At 39.2% G+C, this 22,158-nt stretch overlaps 1 protein-coding gene across 19 annotated transcripts in view; it reads left to right on the top strand.

The window, feature by feature from the left end:
* Nucleotides 1-1,002: 1,002 nt before the first annotated feature.
* Nucleotides 1,003-22,158, top strand: part of LDB2 (LIM domain binding 2) — a 226,429-nt gene continuing 205,273 nt past the window's right edge. For 10 of the 19 annotated variants that reach the window (XM_075752422.1, XM_075752424.1, XM_075752423.1 and 7 more), the window contains exons 1-2: nt 1,003-1,122; nt 1,849-1,924. In XM_075752422.1, coding sequence (XP_075608537.1) covers nt 1,025-1,122; nt 1,849-1,924 — 174 coding nt within the window. In that variant the 5' untranslated portion in view covers nt 1,003-1,024. Of the gene's footprint in view, nt 1,123-1,609; nt 1,925-22,158 lie in introns of those variants that run through there. The other 9 variants (XM_075752426.1, XM_075752428.1, XM_075752442.1 and 6 more) reach the window with 2 other exon arrangements.

A 22,158-nucleotide genomic window follows, 5' to 3' on the forward strand; every position in this document is an offset into this window, starting at 1 on the left:
TATGTCAGAGATAAATTGTGATCAAGATCAGTGGTCATTAGAATAAAACGATGACCTCTCATATCTTATCCTGAAAAGAGAGCTCAGATTTTCCAGATTTAGCCAAATCCCAGTGAACACTGTCTTAAAATATCCCTACATTCAGTCAGAGTCAACTTCATTTTTTGGCAGTGGGTGAAGCCATATCATGCCCAAATATTTTTGGGGATTATTACATAAATTTAGAAAATGTAGTAGTGCATGCCTTGATTTCCCCATCTGTGAAATGGGTGATTCCACAGCGTTCCTACAAAGCATCCTGGCTGAGAACGGCTCTGAATGCAGCCGATTGTTATTCTCTTAATCATGTTAGTTAACTAAATCTGCTCCTAGAGTGGTTCCATTTGCTTGAATGAATTTACATGAGAGATTAATTCAGTGCTGTTTATTGTTGTTTTTACATTTATTCAGTACTGTAAATAATGCCTGATACTTTACAGCTGTGTCTAAAGACACAGTCTGTGCTTCAAGGGCTTTTTTGTACAGGTAATTTGAAGGCACCCCTCTTAAACCTTGCACTTTCTCATGTAGTGGATGAGCCCATTTTGTTTCCTCTCTATTTTGAGGACTTTTTGTTCACGTGGTTATCCGCTCCCAGCACTTTCCTGCGAGTGGGATTCAACAGATAAAGTTCATCCTTCACCTCCAGAGGGTGATTACCTCCTCTCTGCCCTCCCGCCCCCCCCAAATCTTGGAGATCTTTCATTTGCAAAGTACTGTTGTACTCTAATTACTACTGGAATTGTGCACAGGAATGAGCCTGAAAATAGGGACCGGTCTCTTACCTAGCTGACGCCACCTTTAAGCCGGATAGCCGCTTTTAAGATGATCCATTTGTTTATTTGTAACCCCCGCGGAACGGGCTCGCCAGCAGTCATTCGGGGCTCTCCTTCCCCCCCCCCCCCGGCTCTTTGTGTTTTTACATTTTTCCGGGAGGTTTCTGTTATTAGCATTTGACTGCTCTCCATTGTGTGAAGTGTGGTGTATGGAGGTTATTTCTTTGTGCCGCTCCCCGGCCATCCCGCCTCCGGTGCAGCAGCAAGGCCGCCCTCCCTCTCGTCCCCCCCGAACTGTTGATGTGAGGTACAAGCAGCCCCCCCCCCTCCCGCCCAAAAGGCACCGCCGGGGTGGCGAGTGCTGCCGAAGCCTCGGTAGCCCAGCACAAGCACTTTGAGCGGGCAGAGCTGCGCTGAAGGGAACCGTCTCGGAGCGGGTGAATCACCAGCTGCAAGCGGCGGGGATTGTCGTGGCCTGTGTTTATGTATTTTGTAGTAATCACATTTCTGACATTACCCAAGCGTGCTCCTCGCAGAGGGTGATTGGCTCAGGCAGCTTTTAAACCACCTATATGCTAACAAGCCTTGCTGCCAGGTTCCTGAGGGGTCCTGGCTGGGAAAAATTAAACCCAAACCTTAGACCTCTGTCAGGCGGAGAGGAAAATTATATTTTTGAACTAGTCTACAGCGTGGACAGGAAATGACCCCTCCAGAAACTGCTGCTTTAAAAACGAGCGGTGGTGCCTGAAGCTATCCAGTCTCTCTCTCTCTCTGGAGCCTGTGCGCTCCCGCTCCCCCCCCACCCCCCCGTCTCCTGCTATAGAGGGCTCCCACAGCAGTTCCCAGCCAGTGCGTGCAGCCTGGATGTGTGTGTGTGTGCGCGCTGCTACTTTGTACTGTGAAGAACACACAGCCCATGTGCTCTGTATGGATGTTGATGATACTCTGTGTAGCTTGAATCTCTGCAAGCAGGCAAGATGTCCAGCACACCACATGACCCTTTCTATTCTTCTCCTTTTGGCCCATTTTATAGGAGACACACACCATACATGGTGCAACCAGAGTACCGAATATATGAAATGAACAAGAGGCTGCAGTCGCGGACGGAGGTAAGTCCCTCAGCCTTGTTTTCCTGTGCATGGACCGTGGTAGGTTTCAGCCCGAATTCCAGCTGAAGCGTCCCACTAGACAGTACAGTATATGCAGGCACGAACCCTAATTAATTTAGTAGTTTAATTGGGTAATCCCTCATTATGTTTCCACGCAGAGCAACTCTTTGAGGAGATACCAGCTTAGGCTGAAATCTTGAAATTACAGTACAGCACTTAAGGATTGATTATAATGCTGGTCTCAGGAAATTTCTTAGCCTTAGTGTGTTGTTTGCTCAGGATCTGTCCTGCTGGCATTTGCAGCTAGAATATTGCAAGGTATTGCTCGAGCTTTTGCACAAAACTAATTCAGAAATGTTGCAGGTTTAGGGGGAGAGACAAACCTTTCTCTGGTTTTGTTTTGTAAACTCGTTAAAATGAAAAATGAACGATAACAAAAAACAGGAGCGGAGTTTTAAAAAGTTATTCCTAGGCTGCACTTAAAAAACACATGTTCAGGACGAGCGACAAGAGAAATCCATGTTTACATTTAGAATGCAGTTGCTTTTAACGAGAGAGATGATCGGTTCACGACTTTATCGTATAGCTGTCAAAAGTACCCAATAATGTAAACTACATTCACTGTTGGTTATGCTTTGTATAATCGCTTGGTGGTTTATACACCCCGGCTTCTACACCCAGATCAGCCACCACAAAGAATATGCTGAATGGGAAGGGGAAATAGTTTTATCACTTAAAGACAAAAAATAGTGGAGGCTGCATCTTGTTATTTACGTGGTTAAATAAAGCACACTTTTTAGTCTGCTGAAGTGAAAAGTGTGAGGACCTAATCAGGCTGCATTTCTGCCCATGTGTCTGTGTTTGTGCAGCAAACATTCTTGGTGCTGCAATTTTCATAGTAGTTTACTAGTGGTGCCCTGAAAACACTTTTTAAAAGTATTAATCTTTTATAGTGAGTGGCTTTATTTAAAGGCAAATATCTGCCACATTCGTGCCACGAAGCATGGTAAAAGATCTCAGATTGATCTGTTTGTTGAATTGCTATTCTGTAAGAGAACGTGAGGTTATCATAAAATAAAACACACATGCCTGAATTGTCAGCTAAGCCATGGAGAATCTGTGACGTTTAATGTATATGATACAGCTAACGAGATGTGACCTGCTTTCTGATTGGGTAACCGCTACGGGGTAACTGCTTTTCTAACACTGTTATCGCTGCTAGTCTTAAAACATTGCTGGGGAGTAATTGGTAAATACACTTTGTGCTCGCTAAAAACTCCAAGCGGCTCATTGCTCCCAAAATCGTGGCAGCTGTTTGTCAGTTTTGCCCCAAGTTGTTGGTCCTGGAGGGTCACTGCCATTTAGATAGAATGAGGGATTCGGGGGGTTGTTTGCTCCTCTTTACTTGTCACTGTCTTGCAACTCTGTTCCTTACATTCCTGTACATCTTGCTGTCATAATTTCTAGAGTTTTTCAAGTGAAAAAAAGAAATATGTATCATTAAGTGATTCCTTCAGGGTTTTATATACAAGCTGTTCTGAAAAGCTGTCAGTGCTATTTTAGCCTTTTTACATATTATTTTAGTGGTATTTTTAATAATTGACCAGTTTCTGATTCCAGCTCCTTTACAAATGTTACACTAGAAAAGTTTTTGAGGGACTAGTGAAACAACTTCCCCCTCCTGCGTTGCTGAGGTGTGCTGGGTTAGACTTCAGCGCATTTAATTACAGTTTTTGCTGTGCACATTCACACGGCTTGTTGTGGGCAAAAAGTGATGACCTACTCTCCCTTGCTAGGACTGCCATAGGTTTCAGCAGCATTTTACTGTGACAGACAGTGCTTGGTTACTGAAGGCCTTATGCTCCAGCATTTCTTTTATTTGCTCAAAGTAAAAATACTTTTGCCTTGTGATTGTTCAGTGTTTACATTCTGGTTCTCTGTTTTTTAATTTCTCAGCTCTGTGCTGTAAATGTTGTTTGTTGAAACGTATTTTCAAGCTAGCCTCATCTCATTCATCCTCCAGTTAAAACACCTTCCTTAATTAAAAAAAAAATTAAATTAGTTTCCTGGGACACTTACAGTGACTAGGTGTTGGACAGCCTGTAAAAATCATGCCGGCTTCTGGGGCAGGTTGGGAGTGGAAGTTTCACATTAATTTTATGCGCTTCCAAGCATGTTTGGGATTGGTAGCTGAAGGCTTCTGAGCATCTATAACTAGCTCTGAATTTTTTGAATCCCAACCGATGGAGCCCTGTATGTCATGGAAGGAATGTGCTTGTGCTGTGGGTGATACAGGCTTACTGCATGAACATTTCTCTTCAGGCAGTCTTTGGAATAATGTAGGCACTGGTCTCTGAAGGAGGCTGCTTGTACTCTGTGAGCCCCAGGGGGTAGGTGAGCACAAGCAAAGCAGCTTAAGGGGAAAGGAATTACAAAGAAACTCTCCAAAAGACTGGGGGTAGCAAGCTGGCAGATTCCACTTGGACCCAACTTCTGGAGAGAGACGGTGGCAAGTGAGGATGAGTTTAAAAAATGGGATCCTACAGCTTTTATGCCAAACGTATCCTTGGAAAGCCTTTGAGATTTTCCTACATAATAAAAATGTTCTTAATAATCCTTTAGAGTCCTATTCTCTGCTGTCCCTTGCAGTGGTGGAAGTTCCAAGGTAGAGCAAAGTGTACATAATTTAATTAAGTTGTGGAGAGGATGGATGGAGAGCCTGTGAAAGGACTATCTCTATGTCACGTCTGTCTGTTCTCTCCTCTCCAGCTGTAGAGCCCACCTTTGTAGTGAATTCCTGTAGCTGCTCTCCAGAGCTTGCAGGTAGGTGAGAAATGATTCAAAAAAAAGGAATGGGCTGGTAGAGACACCATTAGGGAATCCAGCAGTAAATGCCATTTCTACTCCTGCTCTCCCAGCAGCAGGGTCTACTGCTGTATGTTGGGGAAGGTAGAAGTGTCCTCAAAGTGGCTCTGGGCTTGGGGACCCTCCCTGAGAAATCCACTGCTTCCACTCCGGTGTGTGTCAGCATTGGGTGGAAGGGAATAATAGTCGATGTGAAGGATGTGCTCAGTGTATTAAGCAGACAAAGTACAGAGTGATAAAGAAAGGTCATTTAGATGCAGCGTGGCTATCTTTGTTGTTCTTGTTTTCTTTAGGAAGAAATGGTAGTCATGAAAGTAAAGAATTAGCAGCTCTGGCCTGTGCTAGATGTGCAAACTTTTGCTCTCCAAACTTCTTACAACTTTATGGGCTCCTCAGGCAGAACCTACAAGTGCCTTTTTAAATTCAGGGTCAGTCTTAGGCGAAGAATTCCAATCACACCCAGGCAGGGGGTGGTTTTATGATGTAAGTACTGGCAAAAGTCCACCACCTAGCTAATTCTTATGTGATCTAAAGTAAATTAGGGAGTCTGAGTTACTAACTAGTGTACAGAACACCTTACCTTCCTTAAAAGTTGTTCAAAGAAATCTAATCTGGTAATAGTTTTTTCTAAATGGAAATTAATATGTGCTTTCTTAATAATACTTTGGGAGCGTCTAGTGCCATTTTGTAATGCATCAACAATCCTGACTTAAAGAGGTAAAATGAATATTTAAATGTTTAATAATCTCTGGCAGATATAAAGATAAATCTTATTTACTTCTATCATAGTTGATTAACTTTCTGGTTAACCAAAATGCAGCTGTTTCCTTGCTCTGTGTGTGGTTTTAAGGATTTCATTACCATTCACTCAAACTCAGTTTATCTTAATATTTTTATATCTGTGTTAGTTTAACATTTCAAGAAAGCAATCCTGTTGAGGCATAATCAGCAGTTTCTAAAGTTCTAGGTAGCAATACACAACATAGGTAAATTAGCTTAAATATTTTCTCTGGGTTTTGTAAAACGTGATGTTTTTAAAAAGCCTCTTTTCCTCTTTGATGTTGTAAATCCTTTTCTGTTCTAATTTTTAATCATTTGAAGTTGCTCACACTTAAAAGGTGATTATATCTGGTATATAATTATTTTTCAGTAACAATACAGTGCGCTGTGGATAGGTCACTTAAAGTTGCTGACAGTTTAAAGTTTCAGGTGTTGCTTTATTGCCAATAGTCAAAGAAATGTATCAAGCCTTTCACTGGTTTATTTAGTCCCCTATATTGTTAGAACTTTTGCATCTCATAATATATTAAATTCACCTGTATCTCTCTCTGACACTACAAGAGGTTATGCTTTACATCACCATTATCTGCAAAACACAGCTTTCCTTCTGACTAAGAGAGCAGTGTTTTAAGGGGGGGCTAGAGAACTTGATTAGTAGCATATTTGTTTTAAAGACAATGAGCTTATATCAAATCATATTAAGCTCCTATTAAACTATATAGTGAATTTAACAAAAGTAGAGATTTCATGATGGAAGAAAATGTAAAGAAAATTAAAAGAAAAATAAGGAAGGATGTTACGATTATTTAAAAGCTACTAAATGAACTGGAAGCTTACACAGACATTCATATTCAACCAAATATTTAAAGCAAAGCAAATCAATGCGAAACAAAATTTCTGCAGTTTAATGGAAGTCTCTTATTTTACTTCCTCGCATTGCTATCTGATGAAATAATCTTTTCTTCTTCTTCCTGATGCATTTTTAATAGATTAGTCATAAAAATCTATGTTGTGACATCATATTTGTTCACATAGCAACTTAGTATCGCAAACAGATCTCTTGTATTGTGTATATATAAGTCTGAGTTTGTCCAATGAGTTTGTTTTGTTGAGGGGAAAACACATAAACTTCTGTCTCAAAGTATTTTTGAGGAAATACTCTTTCACCCGCAAATATACTAATACTTAGCAATTCTAGGAACATGAGTAAAGTATTTTAAAAGAGTAATTGTAAACCATGCTTTGCTGAAACTAAAAGGTCAGTTTTAAAAGAAACCCCTTGAACTCCTTTAGGCAGACACTGACTTCAGAATGGATTCAAGGCCTTTTTTTACTGATTGTCTTTTACTTCATATAGTTTTTTGATCCCTTTTAAAAATTTCAGTTGCAGCTGTTTTCAATTAAAATTGTTACAAACTAACAATTCTTATAAGGCTGGGGGAGGAAAAAAAGACTCTACTTCCTTTCCATGCTGATCCTTAGCTTACAATCAGGGATGTCTTGCTGCTCGCCCCCCCCGCCCCCAAGTTATAATATAGAATATAAACTGCATACATAAGGAACAGGGAGCTTTTGGGGGCAGGGGCTGGTGAGTGGGGAGAGAGAGTCAGTGTGAAAGTGTAAAAATGGATCTCTGCAAATCACTCTGATGCTTACTAGATAATTTTGTATAAAGAAACCTTTTCAACCCTTCCTTTTCTCTTTTCATTCTTTATTCTTTAAAGCATAAATCCACTTAAAAAAACTTAAACTCAGTCTTTCCCTGATGTAAACAAGATTTTCTATGCAGATCCAGTCTCAAAAATAGAAGCCTCTGGATGGTGAGAAGGAACAAAATAGAGATCATAACAAGGGCCCAGTCCTGTGCTCTTATTTAAGCTGGAGTTTTGCCTGCAGTAGGATTGCAAGATCAGATTAAAAAAAAAATTGGTTTTGGTATATACATTTTCTTTGTTTACAGAAAAAGGGTATGGGTGGATTGCTAAACTCACTGCAATATTTTTAGCTGGGCTCCTCACTTCAAATGGTATTTTTTTGTATCTTTTTGCCAAAAGTTGCATATCTGCTGTAAACAGGCATTCCAACTGTGCCGATACTTTGTTCGGTTGCTTCCTCCCTGAGAAGAGCTTTCTTTCCTGCGCTGTACTGTGTAAACAGGCCAGCATATATCCTCAGTTTTGCTGAGTGCCCTTTTCCAAAGTTGTTTCAGGGCTACTTGAAGCCTCAGAACGGTGGTCCTGGCAGGGACAAGGTTGCCCAAAGTGGCTGATGATTAGTCTCCAAAAGAGACTGTGGTAGGGCAGGGCCTGTTGGCCAGGTCTCAATGGTCTTATTTATTAGGCAAAAATAGTAGTGAAAGAAACCTCCCCGAACCCCTGGCTGAAATCTTCTCCCTAGGCTTGTGTCTTTCTTTTCCCCAGTACATTCTTTCAGTGTTTGGTTACTGTTAGAATTTCAGAGAGAAAGCACTTTATGATCAGAATACTGTTTCCATTTCTCTTACGTTGTGGTGGACAGCCGTGCCTTTCTAAACTAAAGCCTCTAAGTTCCTGATCTAAGCCGAATAGTACACTTGATACTCCTGAGGTAACTGGGGATCAACTAGAACCACCTGTGGACCATAAACCTCAGTACAGGAAGAGTTGATGCTTCTGGAGACAACTCTGGCACTTTTGTGCCTTACAGGGCTAGTGAAAAATCACTGACCTGGAAAAATAAGACCTTTGCAGAACTAAATGTGAACTAGGACTTGGTGGCTTTCTAAGCCTTTCGTTTCTTCAGGACCCAAAAGTGTTGGTAGTGCAGTCTTTGCAAAAAGGCCATAAACTTTACAGGAGCAGGCTGTCCTCTCCATGAGACTTAGGTTGCCTTGACATCACCTTGCTGTTTATACACCATTGTCAGGAAGACATAATCATGATGAAGCTCTTGGCCAGGGTGGTGTTGCCATCTGCATCATACAGACTTGAAGCATGAGACTTGAGTGTAGCAGACTTCTTTATGAATCACTCTGATAACTACAGCCAAAATATAAGTATCAAATTAGAACTTCTCCTTGAGGTCTTTCAGTTGTCAATATTCACATCCAGGTACTTGGCCAGGGCAGAGTCACAAACCCACAACTGACACAGTAAAGCCATAACTTTACATAGGTTTCTAAATGTACTTAAAATCTGCTTGGTTACCTGCAAACTAAATAGTTAGGTCTTTGCATCCCTCCAAGCAACTAATACACTAGAAGAGTGCTGTGATATTTATCACACGTGATCTGCAATACCTGCTGATAGCCATCTTTCCCGATTCTAAGCCACAGAGTCAGCTTGCCAAGCCTAGTTAGCTGAGCAGAAACATTCAAATCTGTCTGTACCATTTGTGTGTGTGTTTAAAAAAGGAAAAGAGGGAATCCAATATCTGGGTGTATTTTTTGCCGTCAGATTACTTGCATACAGCAGATTCAATATCTACCCAGATCCCGTCCATTTTACACAACTGCCAGCTGCAGACTAGAGCATCCTTCATGATCCAGAAGAATTGCACGGACTACTTGGATGACCTTATCTGTGGCATTCAGGTGGCAAATGAAAAGTTATATGTTTATAAAAGTGATCGTATTTGGAAACCTCTGATTAAGGCAGACCTAAGAACAGACCTAATCATAGATCCACTGTGTTCTTTCTGCAAAAACTGAACACCTGGAAAAAACTGACAGTCCCTGTTGAGTAGTATTATGTGGAGTCTTACATTGCCTGTGCAGTGGACTATTTTTACTTTTCTTTTGGATTTCCAAACATTTGTTTCTCGAACTACATTTTTATTAGGTTATTTTCTAAAGTAGTAAATTGAGAAAATTATGACTTCCAGTACTTTGCGTATTTAAAGTATTTCATGTACCTTATTTTGATTCTTGTTCCAGTTGTGTAGTTTTGCCTTAGCCATTAGCAAAAGATTGTGTCAGAGAAAAAGTTGCCATCTGTCCTAGAGCAGGTTACAAAGAGATTTCTGAAATATTAATGATGACATTATACAAAAAGAAATATTCTAAATCTTTAAATACAGTAGTCACATGGAGAGAGGGAAATGCTCAGGAAACAAGAAAGGAAATAGAGTGAAATTTTTTAGTTTTATTATTGTTTAAGCTGAAGCATCCTCACCATACTCCATCCTTCTGGAAGGCAGTCAGCAGCACCAGCATTCTTAACCATCTCCTCTTCTATGGGCTAGAGGTCCTCCAGGATGCGATTGGCAAGGCAGGCATGAAACCTGCTTTGCCACTAGGTTTGCAACCAGGATAGTATTTTACAGCTGGAAAAAAGAAATATGAAATACCTCGCACCTAGAATGCTATGGTTTTTTCGTGCAGTTTACAGAAGTCTCACATGTGGGTTAGGCGGCAGTGGAGGAAGGCTTACAACTGTCTGTGTTATTCCGTCCCCCATATTCTTATAGTAACTTGCCTTTTCAGATCAGCGTCACCATCTTTGATAATTCTTGTATCCACTTGAAGTACCAAAAATGTTTCCATGTTACTCCATTTCACATCACAGTAATGGTATTGCGACTAGAAAGGAAAAGAACTGCTGTAAAATAGTTCCTTTAGAGCAAATGAAAATTCTTCTTATTGAAGTTGTTAAGCATCTTGCAGGAGGGACCCTCCTTCCTTCCTTTTGGTATTCAGCCAGCATTTCTCCACCTTTCTTTTTCACCATACCAAGATGTTAAACACATTGACAGGATATAGATTCTATATGTGCATTTGCAACCATACCACTTGCTGTAGTGGATGAAGGCAGTACAATAGCTCTATCGCTTCTACCTCGACTTAATCACTGGAGTATCAGTTAACCCTTAGGGTAATTAGGTAATAATGTTGTTGATGTGATTTGAAGTATCATTTTAAGCAATTAGAAGTTCAGATATAATGTGCTGCAATTATGCATTATATAGCGCATCTATCCATTTTACAGAGCAAAAATTACCATATGTTTTGTGGGAAGCTTGGCATTTTACACTGACTGGAGTTCTGCTTGTATTTACGAACAGCATGCCTGTAAACTATGGTAATAACTCTTTGAAGGCCACACCTATGCACGTTGCTGATTATGTTAAAAAGCATAGGCCCGTTTTAATGAATGTGTTGGCATGAATAATGGGACATGAACAGCCAACACATTGGGTAAAGGTTCATTACCTGAGTGCAACAAATACTACACGCAAAATTTCCATGACTATGCACTTGAATTTAACAGTGAATTTACTTTGGCTGTGCTAGTGCTCTTTATGTGTTTCTGTGAATGTTTGATCAATGGAGTTTTATTCTTACAAATAATTGCAGAATGCAAATTTCAATTTGTTAAGCATTCTGCAAAGAAGTTGCTTATTTTATATGGGCTAAACTGAGAGGTGGTGTTTCCTCTTTTGAGTTTCCGAAACCTCCCAGATAGAACCATAATACTTAGAAATTAAATACACCAGAGAAGAATCTCTGATTGCTTTGCAGTGAGGACTGACTGATGTATGAATGTAAAGCAAATTAATGGCAATGACTGGTGGCAATGGGAAAATTACAGGTCAGTAAATATGATGTACGTGCATAATTTTTTCATGGGACAGGGTGCTGCTTACTATGCAGCTACTTTAGAAGAATGTAATAAGAAAGAATTGGTGAAAAAATTCAAAGCTTCCTGGCATTTCAAGCTCTAGCTCCATCTGTGCTCATCCATTCAAGGATGCGAAACAGTAACACACAATATATGACCAATCACAGCATATAGTCTTAGCAGAATATTACATGCTTATAGCACACTGCTTGTTATGAAAGACGAGCAAAAATATATCTTAAATTTGAATAATTAATGCATTCAAATAAATTGCTATTAATTCCTAGCAACTCTGGGTAGAACAAAGTGGAATTCATAAAATTTATTATTTGACGTGAATGATTAGCTCAGCTCCTTTCAGTACCTCTTAACACTCTGTCAGGGTTAATAATACAAAGTAAAAAGATCGGTCAAGATGCCAGTGCACCAAGTACCTCTCTGACGGTGCCGTAAGATTATTTAACACCCACATCAAGAGCATCCTGAAGCAACTAAGTTACACCTTGACTGATTGTTTCATCTGAAGGGCTGCACTTCTAAATACACAGCGTAGCACAGACTTCCTTGTACAGAGCGGTGTTAGCACTGGTATGTAACCTGAAGCCACAACCTGCGTGTCTGGACTGACAAGAATCCTACCAGTTGAGCCACTGTGACACCTTGTGGCTTATGAAGCAACACAAGCATCTTTTAGAAAACTAACAGGTAAAAGCCAGAGGTTAATGGGTATTGATAAATCCCCTCTCATACAACTATCAACAGAAATCTCTTTCCTGGGTTACTTTACTATGTTTTCAAGATACAGTCAAATTAAGTGGTGGTGGGCTCATTTCTGTTCGGGGTCCTTATAGTTTGTATTTTACTGTCACGTGTCATAAGATGGGGCATCATTTTGCTAAGTCTGACCTGCCACTATTATCTCCAGTGTTCTGGTCTTTGCTCGTCATTCGGATTACATAAAGAAACACTGTTTTGGCTGCAGTACAGAGTAAATACTTTCTTTGTTTGCAACCATTAATTTGGTTAACCAAAAGAACGCTTGAAGGGAGTAAAGTACTTTTTGGTGCTGAGTATGTTCAAACAGTAGCAGAGTTAAAAGTAACTAAGATATAGTAAGTATTTGGCAATGGGCACACAACTCTGTAAAACACTGAATTTGGGGTTAAATAGATCAGTGTTTTCAGCTGTGGATAATTCATTAACTACAGTGAAGCTGTATTTTGGTGAGAAATTCTCAATAAACCTAAAATTAGGCCAATAATGCATAGAGCTGAGAAGGAACTCTGCATCTGTAAAGGCTCAGAACCTCACAGTACCTGACACTACTCTCTTCATTGTCACTTATTACGTCTTCAAACAAGCACATCCATGTTTCTTTCCATGATGATCCTGAGCAGTTGAGAGGAGTTTCCTGTAAACTCATGCATTATGTCCCATAACACTTGTCTTGGCTCTGATGCTTTCAAAAACTTGGCAGCAACTGAGCTGAAATAGTTGCCTTCCATTACCAAATGCCAATTTATTGCTGAATACGCTCCCTTACGATGGGAGGGGTCTGCATCCTTCTGTGGTCCCTTATCTTCAGGTACATCCACAATGCTGTCACTTAAACACAGTACGTAGATGTACGTGCCCAAACTTGTATTTAACTTGCTGCTGCGTGGAGCAGTAGCAGCACAGGGCTCAAGATGTGCAATCTACCTTAATTCATGCATAGGGATTTGGATCCTTTGCTGAGCTTTATGCTCTTAAAGTTAAGTGGCTACTGATGCTCATCCACAACCTTGTCTTCATGATGAGTACCGTTATATTTTTTTATAAGTTTCTGGGGGCTGGGACCACTTTTGCTGTTCTTGTACAGTGCTAGCACGGTGGAGTTCTGCTCTGTATCTGCAGCTCATTTTTAATACTGTGCTATGTATCGTAATTAACTAAAAGCTAAAAGTAGATAGTAGTATTTAAAATAATTTCAAACCCAAATCTAAATATACCACATTCATTTTGATTTCACAAATACATCTGATATTGTTGTTAAATCTGTTACTTTTTTAGTGTGATTCTTCAGTAGTTTCATGTCAATCAAAGCATTCCAAGTCCATTTTCACTTAACAATGGAAAGACTATCTTATCTTAAATTCCACAGGGAAAGCATATTCTTCTCAATGGGAACTGGCGCTGTGGGATATTTCATGAGGATTTGGGGAGGGTATATTGTAAAGTCTTGTAATAAATAAGTTTTTGTAATAAATGAGATGAACCAGAGAGGTTGTTCTAGGGAAGAAAGGCAACACTTATTTTTTTCTTTTATTGTTTGCACTCTACTGATTTAATTAGCCAGTGAGAACAGACCCACTTGGAATATTAAAAAGACAAAATCAACTCCCCCTTCCCCCGTCCCCGCATCTGTTGCCTTTTGGAGACTACTTACGGTACCAAAACTACCCAGAGTCTAATGGATTTTTCTTTTTAACAGACATTACCTGTATTTGCTTGCAAATAAATGAGGTAGTTATAAATATTTTATTTTGGTTCTGAGGGAAAGGTGTGGGTTAAATTGTCATTTTGAAAGAAACTGGGCTACCTTAAGCAAAACTAAAACATTTTTGGTGTTATACAAATGAAGGTAGTCACAGTCTTCATACATTTCTGAATGGTGATCTAATAGCAATATCTTAATGATTGCCATATTATAGAAACTTAAATTGTTCCTGAGACTGCTTGAAGTTGGAAAGATTGGAGTCCTGTGTGGGGTTATACATTGGTCAGGAGCAGGAGAGCACGGATGGGTAAAACTACTGAAATGATCTCTGTTGTATTTCATGATGCTACTGCCTTCTGCAATATCAATTAGGTGGACTGAATTTCAATAAGGGAGCGAAGCAGTTTGCTGCACCTCTGCCAGGTTAGCCCACCCCTGCATAGGAGCTGGAGCCTTCTTTCTAATCGCAGTTGAGAATATGAATATTAATGCCTCATCCAGATCGCAGTATTGCAGGACCAAGACATCCTTCTCCTGCTCAGTGCCCATCCAATTCTGGGACCTTTCATCATCTGTGGACCCCAGAATTCCCTTAGCTTTGTTTAATGCTGCATCTAAAGACAGCATCAAAAAGGGTGGATTTTTTCAATAGTTTTTTTCTCACCATTTTTTACAGGTGTATACTAGCTACTTTATTAAAATATTTTTCCTGTTGAAAGAACTCGCCTAATTTTGCTGAAGGTGGCTTTTTAGAAACACAATTACCTATGTAATTTTCATTATTATTAGGAAGTATATGAAACTATTAGGACCATGGGAACTTGGATAAACCCACCTGGTGTGCAAATTTTCTTACCAGAATAGCTGCCCTAAGCTTGAGAACACTGAGTGTGATTGTAAGAGTCAACTGAGAAACATAAATTGAGAGCTCAGCCCAGCAGTCTTTCCCTTCCTCAGAGATTGATGGCACACAGATGCACGATTGCAAATAACATAGTTTGTGGGCCAATGGTGCTGTTGTGATAAAAAAAAAATTAAAAAAAAAAAATCTTTTTCTCTATCACAAGCTTCCTAGGTTTGTTTCAGCCTGATCTTGTAACTGCAGCTCCTCATACCATGCAAAGCTTTCCTGTTTATGTCAATTAAATGAGCATTTGGCTCTGTATATGAAGGTGCTAGAAAATGGTCCAGAAGCTGCTTCGGCAAAAATTTGTTTTGTGGAATCTACCCATTCTAATGGGTTTAGCTATTTTAGGTGACTTAGTTCTTAGAGATGAATTCGAGGCACCTTAAAAGGACTAGAAGAGCATATTCAGCTTTTAAGTGTTGTCCATAGTTGGCTGTGTGATAAAACTGCACGTTCAGGGGCTTAGATTATGTTTACACTTACCATTTTGCAAATGCCAAAGGTACACTAGAAAGCACGGTTAAAAACAAGCAGCACTTGCTATTAAGGAATATTGTGAAGCAAAACAAAATAACAGAAAGGAGGTGGATTTTTTCTCAATCAGAAATTTAGCTGGGGAGAAATGTAGGGCACGTATATTAGCAGAATAGTAGGTAGATCTGTCAGGCTGCATGAAGTACATCATTTAGCTGAGCTTATCTACACACTCCTGGAAAGTAGACTCCGAAGCCTACTTTGTTAGCTATATTAATAAATAACAATTTTTGCAAGATTTGTTAATAGGTTTATTCTTCATTTGATTGGTTTTAATACCAATCAAAACCAAATCTTGGACATTTTTCTGCAGGAGTTTCTAGCCTCTACTGCTTTACCAGGAAGGGGAAAGGAGATGATTCAATGAAATTCATAGCCTTTTAGTGTCCACTCAGCCTGTGACTGGCAGCATGTGGGGTTTGTGGTTGCTGACCTGGCAGACTTACAGCATTTTTATTACGTCAAGTGCACGCATCATGGATCTGTGCAAGCTAAATATGGGCTTCAAACACCCTCTCCGTGGGTGCTTTCATTTAGGGGACTAAGGACTTCTGGTAAAAATCAGAGCAAAAGAATCGAGCCGCTCATTACAGTTGTGAACTTGTGTGCTTGGCAGCATGGCCTCAGTTACTGGGCCCAGCAGGTTTGTTTTTGTAGACACACTTTCTGTATAGTGCTTTATTTGTTTGGTAAATGATAATTTGCTGCTTTAATAAGTTAAAAATGGATGCAGCTAGCAAATCTGAGTTCTGCTGAAATAAATATCAAATTCTTCATTAGCTTCAACAGCACCAGCACCTTACATCTACCTTAAAGTATAGATTCCTTCAGTTTGTTATTTGTATCAACCTTTGGAGTTCTTTTGCTAAGAAAATGAGATTGAAATAATTATGTCTACAAGGTTTCATATATGTTGACAAAATGTTGCTATCTGTTTCACGCTCAGTTGCATTTAAAACCTATGGGTGCATTTCACACCATAAAATAAGTTTACAAAAGTAACAGCCACTTGCATTCATAGCTGTCTCCCTTGCATCTACTTAATGATTTATTTATTTCTAGGAATTGCATTTGAAATTCCCAGACATCGAAACCTTTTTCAGCATCAAACTGACCACTGATCTTAAAAAATCATCTACATCAGCACCAGCTCAATCATTGACAAGGGCTGGAGGAAATGAAACATCTGGGATCTATTAAGATTTTTATTTATGCTTTTAAATATTGAAATGTGTATTGCTGCTTACCTTTTATGCTTTGAGCATGAATCCATTAAAGAAAGCTCTTGCAACACGAACAGTTGCATGGTAAAGTGATTTGGGCTAGAAAGCTGGGACCCCACCACGTAATTGTAGAGGAATCGCAAGGAGTGGTGAACATCAGTTTGTTTACTGTGGTGATAGAAAGACTTTACCAGGCTCTTCCCAAAGATAACAGACTCTTCAATTCTCTTGTGGCTTCTCACAGAAAATGCTTCACCATTGCATTTATCTGCTTTCTCTACACTGTGCCTTTGAGGTGCAACCTTGTTGGACTCTTCAGTGAAAGTGATGGCCTGCAATTTTCACACTAGCACACTTTCAAATAATCCCCTACTTGCACCCTCATCAAAGGACATAGTTTTTTATTATTAGCTTGCCCTTGTAATCATGTAATATTTTTGAAGGGGGAAGGAGGCTGGTAAAAAAGTCAGCCGAGTTTCTGCAAACTCTGCTATTTCTCTTCAGCTCCCCTGTGCTCCTCTGGAGCCTGTGGAGAGAGCGGGGTGCAGGACAAGGGGATGAAAGCCTCTGCAGTGCTCTGTCACCACAGTACCAGGCAGATTGTAAATATATTGTTACAGACAGACATTTGGGCAGCAGGCAGTGCTGCTACTGGGCTTTTTTGGGGGTCAGTTAAGGAAAGGTCTGAGCTGGAGTGCCGTCAGGTTTTCTGCAAGGCAGCCCTGCACCTGGAAGGGAACGGCTGTGTCTGAACGAGGCAACTGTTGTGCTGGGGCCTAAATTTTCCCGGCTGCAGGCTCTTGTCACTTTGTAAATACACTTCTCTGCCTTGCTTCTCTTTCAGCCAATACATTTAATTTCTAAACTAAGGAGTCGTATAGGCTGGTCTCGTTAGTCAAGTACTTGCAGATGGCACTTAGGGAAGGAGAAGACCCTGGAGGGGTTCCCGCTGTAGGAGCCCCCAGCACAGCACATGCAGTATGGCAGTGCTGACGGTGCGCAGGCACCTGGGTTGGCAGCATGCACGACACCTGGGGTTCTCAGCAGCAAAAGCTGAAGGAATGTCTCTTGTTAACTATCAGTAAGTAACTGTATCCTATTCTCACTGGGACCAGTCACTAGAGGGGGTGAGATCTCATATATTAACCTAGAGTATTACAGGCATTTTGGAGGAAGGTGGTAGATTCTATTCATAGTGGTTGGTGGAAAAACGAGCTTGTTACCAGGTAGAGTCCTTCAGCTGAGGCAGAGTCCCTTCCATCCCACAGAAAGCCTCTTGTAAAACGTATTTGGCATTTTGTCTGTGGCTTGTTGATTTTACAGACACTCCAAACACAGTATCTGGAAAGAATTAATTGGAAACCATGTCATTGTGGGGGAAGTGGAAGGAAAAAAGGATGCATGCTTGCAGATACTTGGTGCATTCAATGTATGCTTCCCATAGTGCTTTTTACCAGAATTTTCCATTCTTTATTTTTGAATTCAGAGAAACAGGAGAATAATACAGTAAATGGTGAAAGTTAGCTTTAGGAAGGAAAAGTTTTTTTTCAGTAGTGACTTGCCAGCAAATATACCAGTCTGACTGACCATGAACAGAACAAATGTTTAAATACCATTTTTATAGACAGTACTAACCCAAAGAGAACAGTAAAAGCAGAAGGGTTTGCTGATGCAGTGTACAGTGTTTTTAAAAGGACATTTTGAAATCTGTTGTGATCTAACACGAAAGTTCAAGATTGGATAATATCCTGTAGTGAAGATGGTTTACATAACTTCTATTACCTTGATGAGCTACATCTAAAACTTGCCTAGGATGTATCTAAAAACTTATACTGAAGTAACAACTCAGTGCAAAGCTAATATATTATTTATCAACAAATGTTCACTAGGTTACAAAGATTTTAATATCTTTCCGGTTTTCCCTTTGAGTGTTGTCACAATGTACACATGAAAATGTTAGACAAGTCAGCATAAAAACTTTAAATAAAAGTAAAATTAGCTGAAGTTTCACCCAGAATCTCCATTGCTGATACAGGGAACTGCAATGAATATAGATGATTCCATCACTGAATATCATGCAAAACACCAGTGCTGTGGGTTTTTCAAGTAACATTGTAAGAAATTTTTTTCTTTTTTTTTTTTTTTACAAGTTTAAATTGGCACTTCTCATGCATTTAGAGAGATGCACAATGTTGTAATAGCCGACAACCTAAACTTGGGCTATGAATGAAAAAGCACACTTAGAAAATCTTGGAGCTAGATCGTAGCGTGGCAATTCTGCGAAAGACTGCTTGCTCAATGGTTAGTTGCAGCGCTCTTACTAAATGTGTTTCAATTCATTTTTTGTCACTGAGAAATCGAGAAATAGGTAGCTTATTAAAGGTGACCACATCCTTTTATGCAAATTTAATGCACTTGGCAGGTTTATCATGATAAATGGTCAGGATGAGATAGTTCATGATGTATCTCTAATCTCTTCTGTGAAGATGTTCATGTCTTGCAGGAAGTAGCCCCTAGAGAGCTCAAATCTTTAGAAGTATGTGGCAGATGGTGATGTCTGCAGAGTCTCATAGATTGCTTTGAAGTTCCTCCAAACGATGCCTTCAGTTAGTGTGTCTGAGTTTTTGTACATTCTCTTGCTTTGTCTCTCCTTTGGTGCCCTCTTCCCTCCTCATGTTGTGTCCCCAAGTTGTTTCTCATACTGGGAACACACACCACATCCTCACAGAGTACATCTCAGCTTGCTCCCCAGTCCTGTCATATCTTTGCCTGTAAAGTTGTTCTTCGATTAGGCATCTTGCATATTTTAAATGCAGTGGTTCACAACAGGAAAATAATAAAACAGAACAAATGTCTTAGAAAAGCCTATCTATCATTCATGCTTTGTGTTCAGTTTTTGAGTAATCTTTGAAGCCAATATCAGCACTAGTGTCGTATTCACTAATCCATTAGTTATAATCAATTACCAATATTAATTAGGCCAACTTCTCTTTAGATTAATAACAAGAAATGGTTAAATTTTAATGCTACTGCATGGAGTCTGAAGGAACTCACAAAATCAAAAATCACTGCAAAGCTTTTGAAAAGCAAAACTTATTTTTTTTCTGGAATGCAGCTAATGAAATACAATATAAAAGCACAAAATAATACAGGTTACAGATCTGAACAATTGTGTATTATCAGAGCTGAATATTTTAACTTTACATTAGTTGGCCTTGGTTGATCTGAGTTTGGACTTTTTTTCTGAAATCAAGTACCAAATTTCATGTAAATTTTTATATCTGTCATATTCCCTTTGCGAATTCACATTTTAGAATCACTATCCTTAAGTATTTCTGTTACCATCTTCACTATACATTACACACATATATCTTGTGTGTAATAATTGATAATATTTAGTTAGGTATACATACATTTTTAATGTCTAGGACTTTTTTGGCATTATTTCTCTCTCAAATGCAATTCCCACAACTTCATCCCTTTTAAATATCTGTATTTGTAATGTTTTTTCAATCATGGCCTACTGACTCCCACTAAACCCATAAAAAAATCATGTATTGATATTTCAAGTAATTGTTTCATAATTATTGTGCTATTCCTCAGTCTATCATATGCTGTGTAACAAAGCATAGCTTCTATTAACTCTAAGACCTGAAGATTTCTGTTTGCATCGGACTTCTTTTTACTGTTTAAATCATCCTCAAAGGTTTTTTTTCTTCTTATACATGTAGGAGCCACAGCTAACCAGGCTGTGATAACTCTCTTGTTTTTAAAAGGGAGAGAGCCAAGGAGCTGTGTATTCTTGAGATGGGATACAAGGAGAATTTGGGGAAATCATTAACTCCTGTGATTAGTTCAGTTTTAAAATTCTTGATTTTGGAGGTTGTACTTGCAACCCTCCATCTATGACATTAATTAACCTCTCCGTGGACTGCTGGCATTTTTTATGAGGTGTCAAGAATTAAATGGTTAAGGCACATTAATACATCTTCATCAAAATATGTTTTAGGTCCTTGTTATTACAATTTGTAAAACATAGTTTCATATCACAATGTAGTTGTAAAGAAAAAAAAAAAAAAAAACAAAAAAAACCCCCCAAAAAACAACCCAACTCAGCTGTCTGTGATCTAGAAAGGGGTACTAAAGACTTGTAAAATCTCCTTTTTAAAATTCTGCTCATGAGTTAAGGAAAAGACAGTGGTGACTTTTCTGTCTCTGTGACATTCCCTTTGTTTCCGGTTATTGCTATAGCATGTCATCCCAAGGTGATTTATAGAATCCCTTGGAATGATTCTAGATTTGTAAGAATTCATTTGCAGGGCAAAGAGGATTTTTTTTTCCTTTTGAATGAAAAAGAAAGTCTGAAACGATAGTTATAATCTTTGATTTAAATATATAGATATATTCTCCTACCTAATTGGTACTTCACAGTCTAGATCGACAAGGCCTATCAAAGACTTCTTTTCCTCCACAAATAATTCTTGCAGTTCTAATCCAGACCCAGCAAACACTTTAATAATGATGTATCTTGTGCTATATTTTAATAAATGGTGTGACTGAATGCAAAGTTAGAGTAACCCTTACTCAGAGTACCTGGCTGAAACGTCACCTTTACATTTCTTCCCCTACATTGAACTGGCAAACCATTTGTATGTGCAAATGAAATAATAAATATTTACCTGCTCACTGCCCTTCCTGGGAGTGCAGATTTTTCTGGAGGAATGTAGGACAGACCTGACAGTTGATTCGGTCCATTCTTAATCCTTTGGCTCGTGTGCCAGGGAGACTGAATCAGTACCTGTGACTGGCTGTTCTCTACCACGAATCATATTAGAGCTTAGTGGACAAGACCATTGGAGGCAATCTGGCCATGACCAGAAGTTTCATTTGTTCAAATCTCACCTGTTTTCTGAACCAGCTGTTAAAAATATCTCTGGGCCATCTATGTCTCTCTTGGTGGCTGTCCTTTCTGCAGGAGCCATGCTGCTTGTCTTTTATTTGTTGAGCAGCATCCTTTGTTTCTCATCCTGCTTCTGGACCCAGATCTCCTCAATACCATGCTTTGACCTAACTCTTCTTGTCCTCTGGCCCCTGGAAAGATTGTTAATAATACGGTGCTGTGTTTTTGCTAGTGAAGTTCAGTGATGAATATTGTACTTCTCTGGATCATTTCTTAGGATTTCTGGAGCAGAACCTGAAAGACCAATATATTCACATTTCTGAATTTTCCAACTTTGATGATAATTTTGTTGTAGAATTTTTTAATAATAGCAAAATCAGAAACTTCTTTCAGTATTATTCTGAAAATGATCACAATCATCATATAATCATGTTGCAAATGAATATGCAGTACAGTGGTATCAGTGAAGAACACATCCATTGACTAGTACATCCATTGCAAACATTGTGAATCATAACCCAAATCTTTTATCTAGGGCATCTTTTGACTTTGCTCCTGAGTGGATTGCTATCTACTGATCTAGTGATCTTCAGAAGAGAAAAGCTGCTTAACTGGAGAGAAAAAAAATAGTGAAAAAGAAAAAAGGATAACACTGTCAAGAGTAAATGCTTCACCCGTAGCTAATATCTGTGTCCACACAACTGATGCTACTTTTTAATCAATAATATGCACTGATAAAAAGGAGGTTATTTATTCCAGTGTGGAAAACCCAAAATATTTACTCAACCGTCTGTTTGCTTTTATAGTAGCAACGAATCTAGACTTTTATTTGCAAACTGTGAACAAAGATGAAGCACTAAAATAGCTGTGAGGTTTCCTTTTTTTTCTTTTTCTTTTTGGAAATCCTTTCCGCATCTGTCAGTTTAGTAAATTAACACATTTTTAAACT

Source organism: Balearica regulorum, chromosome 4, assembly GCF_011004875.1.
Source record: "Balearica regulorum gibbericeps isolate bBalReg1 chromosome 4, bBalReg1.pri, whole genome shotgun sequence".
NCBI classification, from domain to species: Eukaryota; Metazoa; Chordata; class Aves; order Gruiformes; family Gruidae; genus Balearica; species Balearica regulorum.